At 43.3% G+C, this 14,890-nt stretch overlaps 1 protein-coding gene across 2 annotated transcripts in view; it reads left to right on the top strand.

Annotated features, from left to right (window-relative positions):
• The window catches only part of FOXK1 (forkhead box K1), a 56,984-nt gene extending 42,336 nt beyond the window's left edge, over nt 1-14,648 (top strand). Inside the window, exons 7-9 of one of the 2 annotated variants that reach the window (XM_065031424.1) lie at nt 198-479; nt 2,678-2,905; nt 5,125-14,648. In XM_065031424.1, the coding sequence (XP_064887496.1) occupies nt 198-479; nt 2,678-2,905; nt 5,125-5,345 (731 nt within the window). In that variant the 3' untranslated portion in view covers nt 5,346-14,648. The remainder of the gene's footprint in view (nt 1-197; nt 480-2,677; nt 2,906-5,124) is intronic. The other variant, XM_065031425.1, reaches the window with a different exon arrangement.
• Nucleotides 14,649-14,890: the final 242 nt, after the last annotated feature.

The raw sequence follows: 14,890 nt of genomic DNA, 5'->3' as shown, positions 1-14,890 counted from the left end.
GTGCTCAGGTGGCAATAAACATTTTTGTAAGGTAGGAAAGAGAAGATTGAAGGTGGTAGTTTTGAAGCCTTATTTTTGCTCTGTACCACCACTCCTGCCAGTGCTAAAGGACTGAGTATGGCCAACTAGAAGTGCATAGGTGAAATGAGAGGCCTTTTTACCTCTCTTATTAATGCATGCTTCTCTTTTCTGCTTAGGATCTCCAGTCAGTGCCCAGCCAGTGATTATGGCTGTTCCTCCCCGACCATCTACCCTGGTGGCAAAACCAGTCGCGTACATGCCAGCATCAATAGTGACTTCCCAACAGCCTTCATGTCATGCAATTCACGTCGTTCAACAAGCTCCCACTGTTACAATGGTCCGAGTTGTGACCTCCTCTGCAAACTCTGCGAACGGATACATCCTCACAAATCAGGGCACAGCAGGGGGAGCTCATGAAGCTGCAGGAGCAGTGTTGGACTTAGCTGGTGACCATCGAGGTAGCATTTTGTTCCTCTAATAAGCTTGGGGGTGGGTGGTCAAATACTGTTTCAGTCACTGCATGCTTAGGCCTCAATAGGAGATGCTTCTCCAGGTGAAACTTCAACCAAGTAAGAGCTCGTCCATTTGATGTCTCCACCAAAGAGCAGGACAACTGTGGTCGCTTGCCTCCTGTGGGGAACAAATCTAACAGACTTTGGAGGCTTAGAAGACATGCAGTGCTTTAAATATTTATATTATCCCAAATATCAATATTACACCTGCGTAGTGGTCAGCTGGATGTGCTGTGGAAGTGTGCGCTTCTTCTTCTAGCCAAAAGAGTTGGCCTGGGAAAGGCTGAAACTCTGCTTCAGGATGGTCTTGTAAATGAATGATTGAGCCCTCCTCTTCCACAGGCCTGAGTTCCTAGAGAAAAGCGTGTGCTTCTGGAAGTGCAGGCAGGGCTCCATTAAAGCGTCTTCCAAAACCAGTCACAACAAAGGCCTCTTTTTTTTTTCCCTAAGCTGGAAATTCCAGCCTTGGAGGATTTAGTGAGTTAAATGTTTTCTTGCTGTGATCTCGACACCACCTTGGCTGCTCACCGTTTCAGAAGGGCTTAGTGCTACAGAATGGGTGTGTGACTGGTTGCTCTGATTGCTTTTGTATGGGCAGTGGGGCATTGGTGCTTCTCTGAGGGAAAGAAGAAAATCACAAAGACCTTCTCCTACTGCAGCAGCAGGACCACTGGCGTTTTTAGTTCAGCACTGGTTATCTTGCTTGAGTTTCACATGCATTCTCTAGAAATTCCTGTCAGAATCCCATACATGTTCCTGGAATACCAACAGTTGCAGCTGCCTGTCTGTCACCTGCTCCCTTCTTTCATTCACTAGTTCTTGCTGTCATATATTCTTTCCCTACTTGTCCCTCTCTTATTCCTTGTCCCTCTCTTATTCCCACTCATACCCTTTTCTAGTCTCTACCTTCCCTTTGTTTTTCCTTGTTGCTCCATTTTTCCTTCATCACCTCCCAGCTTTCCCTGCCTTTCACTCTCCTCCTCCCATCAACCTGCCTCTGCAAAGCCTCAGTGCTTGTGTCTCACTCCTTTTTTTTTAATGTTAAAATGGGAGAACTCTTTTCTTCCTACAGGACTAATGAGTTTGTTTTTCCTGCCTTCCTTCTCTGCTTTGAGACCCAAAGAGCTCCTGAAAGAGGAGCATGACTCTCCTCTCCTGTGTGTCCAGTGGAAGCCTGTCCTGTAGCTGTTACCAACCGGCTTAATTGACCCTTATTTATCCTGGGAAGTGAGATTACTGTTTGAGAGCCCTCAGCCACCTATTTCTATTGAGGAGCTCAGCCCTCTTTTTAATTTTTGTTCCTCCCTCATGGTTTCTTCCCGTACTTCCATAGCTGGCAGAAGCTTGCAATTGTGGGAGGACCTCCTTTTAAATCAACCTACGTGCGGGCCTGACAGCAAGCTGTTGCAGACTTTTGGCTTCAGGCATTGTTTAAGATGCTAATGCCTTCTCCTGCTGTGTGGTATTGAGAGTCAGGCCAATTTGCCTGTAATTAGAAAGTAAGCTATGAGATTTGCAGTGACTGCTGTCCATATCACAGCTAGAGCGTGCCAATGAAGGAGATGGGCTTTTTTAGGACAAAGAGTCAAGTTTATAATATTTTTTTTTTCTGAGTGTTTTGTGCTGTAAGAAAAATGTTCTTAGTATTGATAGAGTATGCGTGCAATAGAGAATATTTTAGTGTTTTCCAGTATTCATCCCGTACTTTCTGATGTGCTTCAAAATAAGCATTTCGGAGGGACTGATCTTCCCTACTCTCACATCCCTGACTGCAGTGTTTTTCCCCTAATGAGTGGGATGAGTGAACCATTAAACCATTACCTTTTAAGAGCTGACTCCACTGCATGAATCAGCCTGCAGAAAGTGTGTGTGTAAAGTCTGATCCTGCTTAAAGAGTTGCAGTCACTTTGCACAGTATTAGGCCTCTAGGAATATTCACAGCTCCTTGGAGCCCAAATATACTTCTGTGATTAAGCTGCCTCAGCTTGAGAAGCCGTGATTTCTGTTCCCACTCTGTAAACCTTGTAGGACATGTCAAAAGCAAGTGACTTTGTGGTGCTGAGCCCTGGGGTGTTTGTCACGTTAATGAGAATAAAGCCTGTTCCTAAGGATGGTAAACGGTTGTTGTCTGTTCTACTCTTAAGCAGGCATGGATGAAAAGCCGACGATCGCGTTCGCCACGATACCTACAGCCAGCCGTGTCATTCAGACAGTCGCCAGTCAGATGGCGCAGGGTGTTCCAGGACAGACAGTCACCATCCTGCAGCAGGCAGCTCCGGTGACCATCGGGCAGCACCAGCTCCCCGTGCGGGCAGTCACCCAGAACGGGAAACACGCTGTCCCCACCAACAGCATCACCGGCAGTGCTTACGGTACGCTCCGCTTCCATCCCTCTCTGGTGCTTGATCACTCTCTGAACTTAGCAGTTAGACTGTAAAGCTGTAAGGGTTTTCTCTTCTAAGCTATACAAGTTATTCCCTGTGTCTAATTCCTAAGTTGTCAGTTCTTCAACTTCTGTAGCTGTAGATGTCAGTGGTAGATATCCTTCTGTCCACCTGTGCTCCACTGGAATAGTTTTGCTGCCTACTGTTGCGTCTGAAAAGTCCAGTGTCTTTCCTTTGTCCTTGGCTATGCATTTATTACTACTTACACTCTCTACCTTTTCAGGTTTACTTGTTGAAAGCATTAGAGATTCTTGTGTAGAGCCTGTTTTCATTTGTTTTCTTCTGACAAACAGCCTTTGCTTTCAGCATGCCAAATAATAAAATTTCTGTGGTGCTTTTTACATCTTCTAAAATATGACTCCACAGAGGATTAAGAAAATAACATACTTTCCCATTTTAAGGTTTTAGAGCCTGAGAGAAATAAGATCTATTTCATCAGGTGAATGAATGCAGGATGTTTTATATACAGGATGTGTTCTCATCATTTGTCAAGCCTGATTTTTAAAATCCCATACTAGCTACATCTTGGCAGCCTCCTCCTGTTGCTCGGTCAGTACTCCTGGTTTTATCCAGTTAAGGATGATGACTGGGGATGGAAAATGCAGGTTTCTTAGTGCCCTTTTCACTTAGATGCTAAGCACCTCTGCTGTCCCAGGCTGCTGCTTACAGGGACTTGGAAATGAAGGGCACTGGTAGGATTTTGTTGGCTTTCATGAAGCAAAGCAGGAATTTTCTACAAAGTTATCTACCATGTCTATGTGCAGAGTCACCTGAATTGCAAGAATCTTGATAGCAATAAGGTTTTTATGCAAGTGAAATATTCAGATATTAAATAGATCAGATAGGTGGAGTTGCTGCTAACCAGCAGCAGTGTTTGTCTAATGTAGAATCAGCTTTTTACCTAACATTTTTATGTTAAGGTGTTCTAATCTCACCAAAATTTTTCTAGCTCTCTAATCAACCTGGAAAATACTCCAGTTGCATCTGGGTTTTTTTGTAAGTGGTAGTGAATTTTCTGGTTCACAAAACAAAGTCTGAGTCTCTTGACTGAACAAAGTTAACTTCTCTTCAGCTGCATGGTTGGGGTTCTCTAGGTCTCGGAACTGTAACTGGCGACTGCCCTTGTCCTTGCCCTATTTTATTCCTTTATCCTTTTGATACTCTACAGGCTCCTTCCCATGCCTTGGTGGAAGTTGCTGGGCTTTGAGGGCCTTTGTTCTGTTTTCTTTGTTTATTTATCCTAAGGCTTCATTTTTGATGCGTTTAGCAGTGAACACACCACTAATGTTCTGTCATTCCATCCCTTGCAAATCAGTCTGGAGGGCAGAGGATGTCCTGTCTCCTGAGTCCCCTTTGGCTGCCTCTCCGATTGATGCAGAGTCCAACAACTGAATGTGTTTTGTTTTCCAGGCAGTGTTGTGTGCCAAAGCCAGTGTGTAAGCACATTCTCTGTCTGGAACTAGGAATTGTAGACATTTTTACGGAGGGTTGCTACTTAAATTGTCTTTTATCTCGCCACTTTTATTAATTGGAGGGAGAGAGCTTTTGTCAGTACTAGAATACAAGATTGGGAGCCAGAAATTCCTACATTCCGATCCAAGTTCTGATGGGAATGCATTTGGTTGTCTGGGGTAAGCTTTTTTCCCTGCCTCCTTTTAAAAATGAGATGTCAGTACACTCAATATTTGGATTGTAATCTGGTTTCCCAACAGACTGGCCGTTCTTACTGTGCAGGCAGGGCTAAAGAGAGCTCTCTAAACTGAAGGCACAGCACACGGACGTTGTTGCTTGCAAGAAGTTCTGGTTGTAGGTGGCCAGAGAATTACCTCTCAAAGAGGAGGTCTGCTGTAATTTTAACATCAGAGATGAACACTAAGCTGGCAATGCCTTGTTTGACAACAGGTAGGAAGAAAAAAGCTCTTCTGTGAAAGGAGTTATTACCAGTTTGGTAAACTTGCACAAGGCTGAAATTGAGGGGAGAGAGACAAGGCTAGCAAGCCTTACAAAATGGACTTGAAAACACCACTTGAATATGTGCCAGCTGTCGCATTTGACTGTGGTGTTTTGTTTTCTTGTTTTCTGGAATAGCAAACACTCGTGGTACTTCATCACATTAATTCTCATTCTTTCTCTCGTCCTTTTCCCAGCTCTTACAAACCCATTGCAGCTTCTTGCAGCCCAGGCCAGCTCGTCCACTCCTGTCGTAGTCAGCCGGGTGTGTGAGACCGGGACCGAAGAGCCGGCAGCAGCCGCTTCCAGCGAACCCGAAGTCAAAAGACCCCGGATAGAAGAGTCCAGCGGAGCAGTCCCAGCCCAAACTGGAGTCATCACATCTACGGTGCCACAAGGACAGGCCACCAGTGAATGAAGAACCGGTGGGAGGAGCTGGAGTGATGCGGGGTGGGCATGGGATGGCAGCAGCCCCTAAAGCAGCTTTCAAAGAAAACAAACCACAACTGTAACAGTTCAAAATATAGCCAATAAGGAGCCCTTTTTTAAAGTCAGATTTTTAACTGGGAGGCCAACAGCTGTTAGAATCACAAGGTGCCAAAAAGAATGGAAAACCCCTCCCAAGAACCCATACCTGGAACTCTGTTCTGTCTTTACCTATGGGATACATTTTCCTTTTTTTTTTTTTTAATAAGATTCAAAAAACATACAGACAACTGATTGTATGACTGCTGGGATATTTTTTTAACTCTCCTGTCCCCTTTTGGCTCCAAGGGGATGGGATTTGCAGTTCAGCATCTAAAGGAATGTAACACAAATACAATCTGCTCCCTGGAAAGAAAACTCCTCATTTTCTATGCCTTAATACTGTACTTCTCAGAGCTTTGAACCATAGGACCATTTTAAAAAGGCCACCTAAGGCAATCGAATGCTGAAAGATGGGTGCAGTATCTCACAAAAACAGCATTAAAGAAGCATGGTACCAAGCTTAAAGAAAAAGGCAAATGATTAAAAAAAGAAAAAGAAAAGAAACAGAAAAATTCTGGATATGAACGAATGTTTATTTATGTGGGAATTCAGGAGGAAGAGTTACAGGGCTCAACCACCTGGATTTCCAGATGCAATTTCTCTCCATTCCCTCTGAGGGAGAATAAGATGACAGAGGAACTGTATTAATTTGGTTCCTGTAAAGATATTAAAAACAAAGGGTTTTGTACCTTCAATGTTTTCTTACAATTATTCATCACTTGCTCTGGACAACAGCCGAAGTATCTGAGGATCACATGGGGAAGGGTGTCTCCAAAAGGTTCTGCGTGCGTTCAATTGATTGCATCCTGTGCTGGAGCAACAGGTTTTGTTCAAAATAGCACTGTAGGTGAAGACATTGCCACTGTCTCTTGTCAACTCAAGAAAATATTGGTTGGTCTTCTGCACTAAAACGATCTGCCGTTGCCTCCCGTTGGGACCGGCGTCCTCAACTAGATGGATGGTGGTGAGGAGGCCAGGACTGGGTGGGAGTTGTCACTGACCCTGTGCTGTGGCTCAGCACAGCTGCTGAGAGCTGGGGTGAGAGGCAGCCGAGTTCATACGGTGTTGAATACAAATTCTGTACGTGTGGGGAGACCAAGGCAAAAGAGAAGTTGTGTTTTCCATGTGGCAAAAGTCACTGGGGGTCTTAAACAGGTTTTCCAAAAGGAGTGTGGAGGTTTCCTTTCATTGCCCGGCTCCCTCTCCCATCTCTCCTCCCTTGGGGACCACTGGGGTTGGCCAGTAGGAGGAGGCTTTTATTTGAACTAAATTCCAGGCTCTTCATGTACTACAAGTACATCTTATGAGTGAAGTGGATTTGAGTCACTTCAGCCACACGGCGCGGTGGGCGTGTGTGACACCTTGTGACTGGCAAAAATAAATCAACCCATGTACCCTCCAGCTAACCCTTTTGGTTTTATGCCTGTTTGCGATCCCCTTGGCTAACATCTTCTGGCAGCACAGCAGAGAGCTTTTAATTTAGAAAACATTATGGCTTTGGTAACGGCAAAAGAGATTTAGCAGGAATGGAATATGTCTCTGGTAGGTTATCCCCCAACCTCTACTGATTTATTGTCAGGTTACTGTTGTACAGTGTGACAATGCTTTTGCAGAGCAGAGAGGCAAGCCCACTGCATAAATACGTTGCAAAAAGATTTCCCCGATGTGCAGTGAATGATATTGTCGTTACGTCTGCAAGGTTTAGGGGTCAGGCACAACAGTTCAACATCTGCTGGAATTTGGGGAGAGGGAGGAAATCCACAAGGTAACAGCTGGCATCACTTCTTCCCTTCTAGATTTCCTTTCTCTTTGCCAAATCCTATTCAACAGCCAAGTCTCACCGCTTGAATAAAACTCAGCCGTGTTTTATTCTCAAGCCAATTGTTTCGCGAGAGATATTTCTGAGAGAAGAATTTCTTGGTCTCCTGATTCGCAGTTAGACTCGGCAGTGAGAGGCACGCGAAGCGTTCAGGACAGTTCATTTATCTACAGCTAGGCTTTCATCGTTGAGGTGTGTGCCTTTAGTGACAAGTTATTAGGTTGGATTTTAGTATTTTGAAAAGATTTTGTGAAGGAGGATTGTCACAAACCACAAATTGAAGCAGGTCAGCCTCCCACTGTCACTTTTCCTGCTAGGAAGGTTGAGGAGCACCTGGATTAGCTCTGCTTTCTGTAGCCTTTTCAGAGCCAGAATTCAATGAAATGGGCTTCCAGGAAGAACGCACGAGTGAGAGTGCAGCGTAGTTTGTGATGCATCGTTACGGTTGGGTGAGCGCTGCTTTAGATAGAGGCACAGCCTTCAAACAGCCCCGAGGCCAGGAGCTGTCCTGGAGCAGAGGAGTCTTTGGGTTTCCAGTACGTCGGGTGAGTCAGCACAAGATGAGCAACCACCAGAATACCGTTCAGAATGTAAAGCTGCTAATGTTTTGTGGATTTTTCTTTACAGCTGCTTTTTCTGTTAGAAAGTCTAAATAACTAGGTCCTAAACTTCTGTAGACTGGTCCAGCACCATAGGGTGACATCGTCTGAATCGCGGTGTTTTCATACACCAGTTGCTGCTTTATCGATACCTCTTAAAAGTCTGTCCTCAGGTTGCGTGTATAGATCTGCCTCCTCAGTATTTAGAATAATACATTCTCTTTTGTGGCTCACAGTGCCTGCTGGTTGAGGGATACGCAAATATTCACCCATTCTGCTTGAGGTGTCTGGAACTTTGCAGATCATCCTGTCGGAGGATTTTTGCTTTATGAGTCTGCTGCATCCCCCTGCTGCTGGAGGAAGCAGCCGTGCCACTTGACAATATATTTTTAATAGGTTTGCCTATACATTGCCTATATCATTGCCTGATACTAGGCAAAATAACTTCTTACTAAATCCTGTAGAGAGCTGTGGAAAAATGTACTCCTTATCTGGAACACATGAGGTGGGGACATCTTGTTTCAGGCCTCCAGATGAATTCTTTCAACACGCTGCTCAGTCTGGAAGACGCTATTGCTCTTTTTCCGTATCAGTCCTGACTCCCCAGACTTTGTTTTGAGCACTGCAGAGGAATGAAAATTAATGTGATAGTAGAATTAAGCCTTCAACTAGAAAGAAAACATTACATTACCGGTTACATGCAGTACTTGGATTGTTTTTAAATGGATCAACTAACTTGTTTTTTGTCTAAAAAGTTGCATCTTGTCCTCAGTTTTATTAACTGAGGGAGGTTTGAGGGCGAGAGGAGTAGGGGGCTTCACTGCATCTTCTGCTGTCTGTGTAACAAAAGTCCAGCCTTGTTTCATATTTAACCTGATAGAAGTTAGACCTGGAAAGACTTTAAAACTGACTTCTTATCTGTGAATTCACTGTTCACCGCCGCCTATTGATTTTTCTTTTTCCCTGCTCTCCATCCTAGGCAATGACAAAAACTAATTTGACTTTGATAGTAGTCAGTTTATAGCAACTTTTGTTGCCTCAGTTTGCAAGAGCTGAATGTGGTTGTTCTTGTTGTTTTTTCCACTGGAATCCCTTAGTTATTGTTTTGTCTTGACCTTGGCTCTTGTGATAGGAAGCTTTTTACAGTGCGATATATTTAATCTGATTTAGTGATAACACAACATGGTGCTGAGCACAGAATTAAAGATTGTGATTAGCTCATATATTCTTTTCAACTCCTTTTTTTTTCCCATATTCCTCCCTCCCCCAGACTATTAACGGTGTCCTCTGTACCATATCCAGTCATTTTTATTCACTGACAGAAACAGCATCTTGCATTAAGTTTTGCCCAAGGACTCGAGGATGACAGTACCAGTGGGATACTTGGGACTCCAGAGCAGATTGAGAAAGGTCAATTTGGTCACCCTGTATTTAATTTTCATGCTGTGTTGTAGGCATGCTACTGTTGGGCACAACGTATTCAGGAAAGTGTTTTCAGAGACACATTAAGGCTTTGGAAGAGGAAATAAATAGTGAAATAAGAGTTGAAGCCTTTACAATGCTTCTGCAATCAGTGTCACAGTCTAGTGTCAGGTTTGGGAGGGGAGGAAACTTGGTTTTGTGTATTTTATGCATCTGTCTTGTGTACTGACTTAATTCAGAGTTAACTTCCATGTTTTTTCCCCCTTTTTCAGTAGGGAAATGCCAACAGTAAAATAAAACTTGAAGCACAGAAGGTGAGGGACTAATATCTAAGCAAGTGAGAGCATCTGACCTGAGCTTTCGTACCATGTGGTGTGGAGCACCTTGCACTGACCACTGGGGATGTTGAATTGAACTTTTCATCTGTGTTAGCAAGGAGGTTTCCCAGTGAGATATCTGGTATCGCTCTGGTGTGCACTAGTGTGTAGATTAATGTCAAAACGTAGGGTGAAAGGAGAAACTGAAATATGGGGATCTTGGATGACAAGGATTTAATTTAGCAATAATTCTGTATCTTTCTATAGAGGATGAAAAGCTGCATCTTCAAGCTGATTGTATTGAAGGATTAAATTCCAACTGGTTGGTTGTTTCATCTTTGTTTCTCAGGTTTAAACTATGACTTATAAATCATAGTTTATTGCTGATAAACGTAGATCACATAAAACTGCAGTATTAGGGAAGGTCACATCTGTCAGTTTGTTGTCTCTGCCATTAGCCAGTTGTAGCAGTGTAGAGATGTAGAATAAATTGGGTTGAAAGAACCCAGGCTTTTGGAGGCCTCTGCTACAACCTCTTCCTCAGAGCAGGTGCAAACAGATCATATTGCCACGTCCTTGCCCAGCTTTTAATGTCTCCAAAGGCGGAGGCTCCACAAAACTCTGGTCCCTGGTCCACTCTGACCACCCACAAGGTGAAAACGTCTCTCACATATCTGAGAAGTATTTCCCACACAGCTGCACGTGTTCGTTGCCTTTTGTCGTGTCACGTCACACCTCTGAGAAGAGCCTCGCTCTGCCTCCTCTGCATCTTCCAAACACGTAGTTGAAGATACCACTAAGAGTTTTTTTCCCCTTTTGCCTTTTTTTTTTTCCTGAAGGCTGAACCAACCTGATTGTCTTGATCTCTTCTTGTACATCATGTGCTCAAGCCCTCGGGGTATCAGGTGCAATTGCTGCAGAAGGTCTCTGTCTTATACTGGGGAGCTCAAAACCAGAGACAGTGCTCTAGATACAGGGTAACGATGGAGTGGAAGAAGAATCGCTTTCCTATAACCTTTTGCAAGTACAGCCCAGTATTTGTTTGATCTGCTTTGCTGCAAGATGCACGGCTGGCTCACCCTCGGCTGCTCTGCATACAGTGTGAGAACCAAGAGTCACAAAGGGAACCAGAAACACTCTGGATTGCATTTGTACGTATGCAACAGTCTCATCCCTCTCTTCCAAGGAAGGGTGCCAGATTGGGCTTGTAGCTTTTTGAACAGGATGCACTGCTGAAGGATCCTGATCACTTTTAAAAATACCTGTGCTTTACAGTCTCAAACAATACTTTTGATCCAGTATGGAGCTTAGCATGGATTTCATCCTCGATGCAAAATCTTTCAGGTTTTGAAGTCCTGCTGCTAGTGAAGTTGGGCATTAGAAATGAACCTCCAAAGGACCATGACTAGCTTCATCATTTTGCCTTTTCTGCACGCTGAGCTTTTGATTTTGCAAATGCTGCCAGCCAGTCTCTTGGGCAGCTCCGGTTTCTGCTCCCCATCGCAGCTTTTCCCCTCGATTCGTAGTTATTTCTGTCAGCTCCGCAGTTCTTTAATCCAACTCCTAATTGAATGCCATTACTTGAAGGTCTGCATCTGGTGAGAATCTGTGCGTTAGGTTGCAGTTATCCAACAGATTGGTCAGTCTTGTAACTTCTTGTTTCCTTCTGGGCGAAAAATTATGCCAAAGCTGCTACTACTACCATAGCAAACACTACTGTCGGGAAGTGTAGCTGACAGTGGAGCCAGCTGTGCTGCAGAAAACAGTTACACTACAGGGTCATCTGAGTTGCTGGAACTGATGGGAGTGGGAATTGATGCCGCCTTGCATTTCAGTCTGGACCTGACCAAACCGTAGCTGTGACTTAGGCTGGACCAACCTCTCTCTGCAGCTGCCTGGCGGCTGGTTTGGCTGCGATTAGTTATAATAGCTCAGCAAACTCTCTGCTAGGTGGGTTATTTGCAGGACAGCACGTGTCTTTGTGCATATAGGTGTGGATATATGCATCTGTAATAATGAGTGGAAAATGCCTAGCTGTGATGGTGGGCTTTCTCTCTTAGGTTGTCTTTCACAGGGCAGTAATAACCACAGTCAGCGTTTTACTTTGGCCTGAGCAAGACATTTTGAAAAATAACTCGTTTTTCTTGGAGCACTATATTTAAATTCCAAATTTTTAATCGACTTTTAACCTTTGTATTTATATGTTCAGAGAATTCTTTTGATACCTTTTCAATTTACCAACACTGAATTAAAACCCTTCGGAATGTATGGCTGGTCCTCTCCTTACGTGTCACTTTAAGTTTCAGAGCCTGAGGGTATTTGTACCAAGTCTACCCCTTCGCTCTCAAGGCAGAAGAAACAATTGACAATTCATGAGTGGCAGCTAAGGAAGAAAAACCCTTTAAATATTTTTTTTTCAGAGAATATTAAATTAGATCTGTGTAAACATAAAATTTATATTTATTAATGTGTGTGTGAGTGCGTGTGTAAATATAGATATATAAATGGTCCATGACTATTCATTTCTCTTCAAAGGTACTTTACACAGACTTTTATACAGTATGTTGGTAAATTCCTGCACCAGGCACTGATTCTAAAGAGCGATGTACCTGTATTTTTAACAAATACGGGCAGCTGGTAGAAGCAGCTTTACTTTGATGATTGTTTTCCTTCCTCTCGCAGAGCAGAAGAGGTGACTTGGTACTTTCTTTGCTTCTGTCTTCGTCGTGCTTTCCGCAGCCCTGGCCCGTGCTGCTTTTCTGGCAAGAAAAATCCCCCAAATGGCACTAATGAAAGCTGGAAACCTTTCTTGGCTCAAATTATCTCTAGATGCGGTATCAGGGAGTTCTGGTCTGTAAGTAATAGGACCTTATTTCTAACAGAGGAAATGAATGGAGAGCCCATGAGGATGCTGTGAGGTTGAGGAATTGCTCCCTGTCTGTCTGTCAGGTGGCTGAGCTAACACAGGGGCAATATGAAATAGTTTCTTTTCCTCCGTAGTGGGATTATTCTCCTTTTGAGATACTTCTATGTCTTCATGGGGTGTGAGGTGTATACATCCCCTTAAAAACAAACACATAAGAGTTTTTCTAATGTTCCCATTCACCAGGAGTCAGTTTTACCAATCCGGCCACATTTCGGTCGTGGTTTAACTCCACAAGGATCACTGAATTCACAGAAGTTTGTGGTTTGACCCACTTGAGCCTTTTGACAATGAATCTTAAAAGCAGGTGATACTTGGCTTCCTAACCCTCACTGCTCTTTCAGGTTAGAAACTCCTTTTTCTGTAGGACGTGGGTGAATGCTTCACCGCGCTTTCCGCTCACTGTCTGGTGGTCAGGCTTTGATGCTGAAGGGAGGAGAGGATTGGTGCTAAGAAGCATAACCAGAATAGGAGGAGTGGAAGAAAAGAGCTTTCATCCTCAGCAGAAAACAGCCCTTGTGAAAACCAGCCTTCCCCTAGTATTGAGTTATTTCTTCATGTCTGCTGCCAAGCTGGGTGATGCACCTTTGCCATGATCTGGACCTTTCTGTCCTCATCCTACCCCACCTCAGTTTCACCTATATCAGTCTGAAACAGCCTTCCTTAAAGCTAAGGGCAATGTTGAGGGGAAATGTCTGTTCATGGAAGAAAAATGAGATTTAAATGGAGCAAAAACAAGTGAGTTTTCCTTCTTTTTCACTGTTTTGCTGCTAAAAGCCTGGTGCAGAACATCCTCACGTTCTGCTGATGTATGTGCCACTCTTTGGGTGGACGGGCTGCTATGTAGGCAAGTTTGCTCTGTAGCAAATTAATTGCTGTAAACTCACTTTCCTTTTTCTTCCTTCTCACCCAAATGGACTCGAAGTGGAGGGAAGGAACCAGAGTGTTGTCGTTTGTAAGATCTTTTTGTTTTAATGGAAGAGAAAGCAGAGAATGTAAAAAACAAAAAATCTCATTCAAATATACTGATATGGAAAACAGAACGGCTTTAAAATACACAAATCTTACGACGCTGTATATTGTTCTGGGTTTGTGCTGCGATGAGACTGGCCTTGTCCAGCCTGGCAGCCGAACTCCGCAGAGCCAAAAAGAGCATTTTAGGATTCTGTAGCTATCTAAAGGACTGTTAGCCAAAGGACTGTTAAAAAGGTGTTTAGGGATAAATCAGAAGCTGTATATGAGCAATGGATGGTAAAGCTGGAAATTCAGATCCGACTCTGAATATTTGCTTTAAAAATATATATATATAGAAAAATCTGAGGCTCCCCCTGTTCTGCCCGTTTGCATCCCCGCTGGGTCCTTAGGGGAAGGCCACGGTGAGATGAGGACCAGCAATACCTCAGTGGCTCAACAAAGTGGTTTTTTTCTGCAGAGATCCGGGGGAGCTTTACCCCTTTCACCTAAATTTGGCACTTAATTTAAATGGGGATGGATGGGGGAACTAAAGCCATGCTTGCATTTCAGTTCCTGGCGTTGCCTGTACAAGGCACCTCCAGCCAGATGTTCTCGGTTTTCGTGGTTCTTTTACATCTGACATCAAAAGTATTTTGTATTTTTCGTGACTTGTTTTCGTGATCAGTGCTTTCCGAAAAGCAGGCGTGGATCCCAAGGGGGGAAACGCTCTGTCCGGGGCAGTGGATGTGACGCTCATCTCCTCTACCTGCCCGCGGGGCCGCGCTGCTTCGCTTCCTGGGCTGCAGCTCGCCGGAGGAGACGGCAAATCCAAGCGTCTGAGGAGCAGGACTTGACATTTCCACATCCAATGACATACAGTGGTTTTGTGCTGGTTTTTTTGTTTTGTTTTGTTTTTTTTAATATGGAGCCATACATTTTTTTTTTAAGTGATTTGAGGTCTGAATGTGATTTCTAATGTATCAAGAACGTTAATATTTTAAAGCTATAACAAAGTTTTAAATTTCTACTATTTTTTTTTTTTTTCATTTGTTTTAACTGTTCTGTTACCTTAATTTGATGTATGTGGTTGGGGAATGTTGCTTCTCCTCTTAGCATTTGTTTCTATAACCAGAAATAAAATTATATATGAAAGAGAAAATACCCTGTAATTGCTTGGCTGCTTTTGAGTGACAGATTTTTACCATTCCAGCAGGATAAAATTATTATTATTAATAGTATTATTAATAATTATTATTACTAACTATGTGTAATTATTAATAATTATTATTAATAATAGTTATTATTAATAATTATTTGTTTAATTATACAATTAATTAATTAATCGTTAATACTTTTTATCCATTTTTATCCTGTCATGGGGGGGTTGTTGCACAATCTACC

The sequence above is a fragment of the Columba livia genome, chromosome 15, assembly GCF_036013475.1.
Source record: "Columba livia isolate bColLiv1 breed racing homer chromosome 15, bColLiv1.pat.W.v2, whole genome shotgun sequence".
NCBI lineage: Eukaryota > Metazoa > Chordata > Aves > Columbiformes > Columbidae > Columba > Columba livia.
This window is presented reverse-complemented; position numbering and strand designations above follow the sequence as displayed.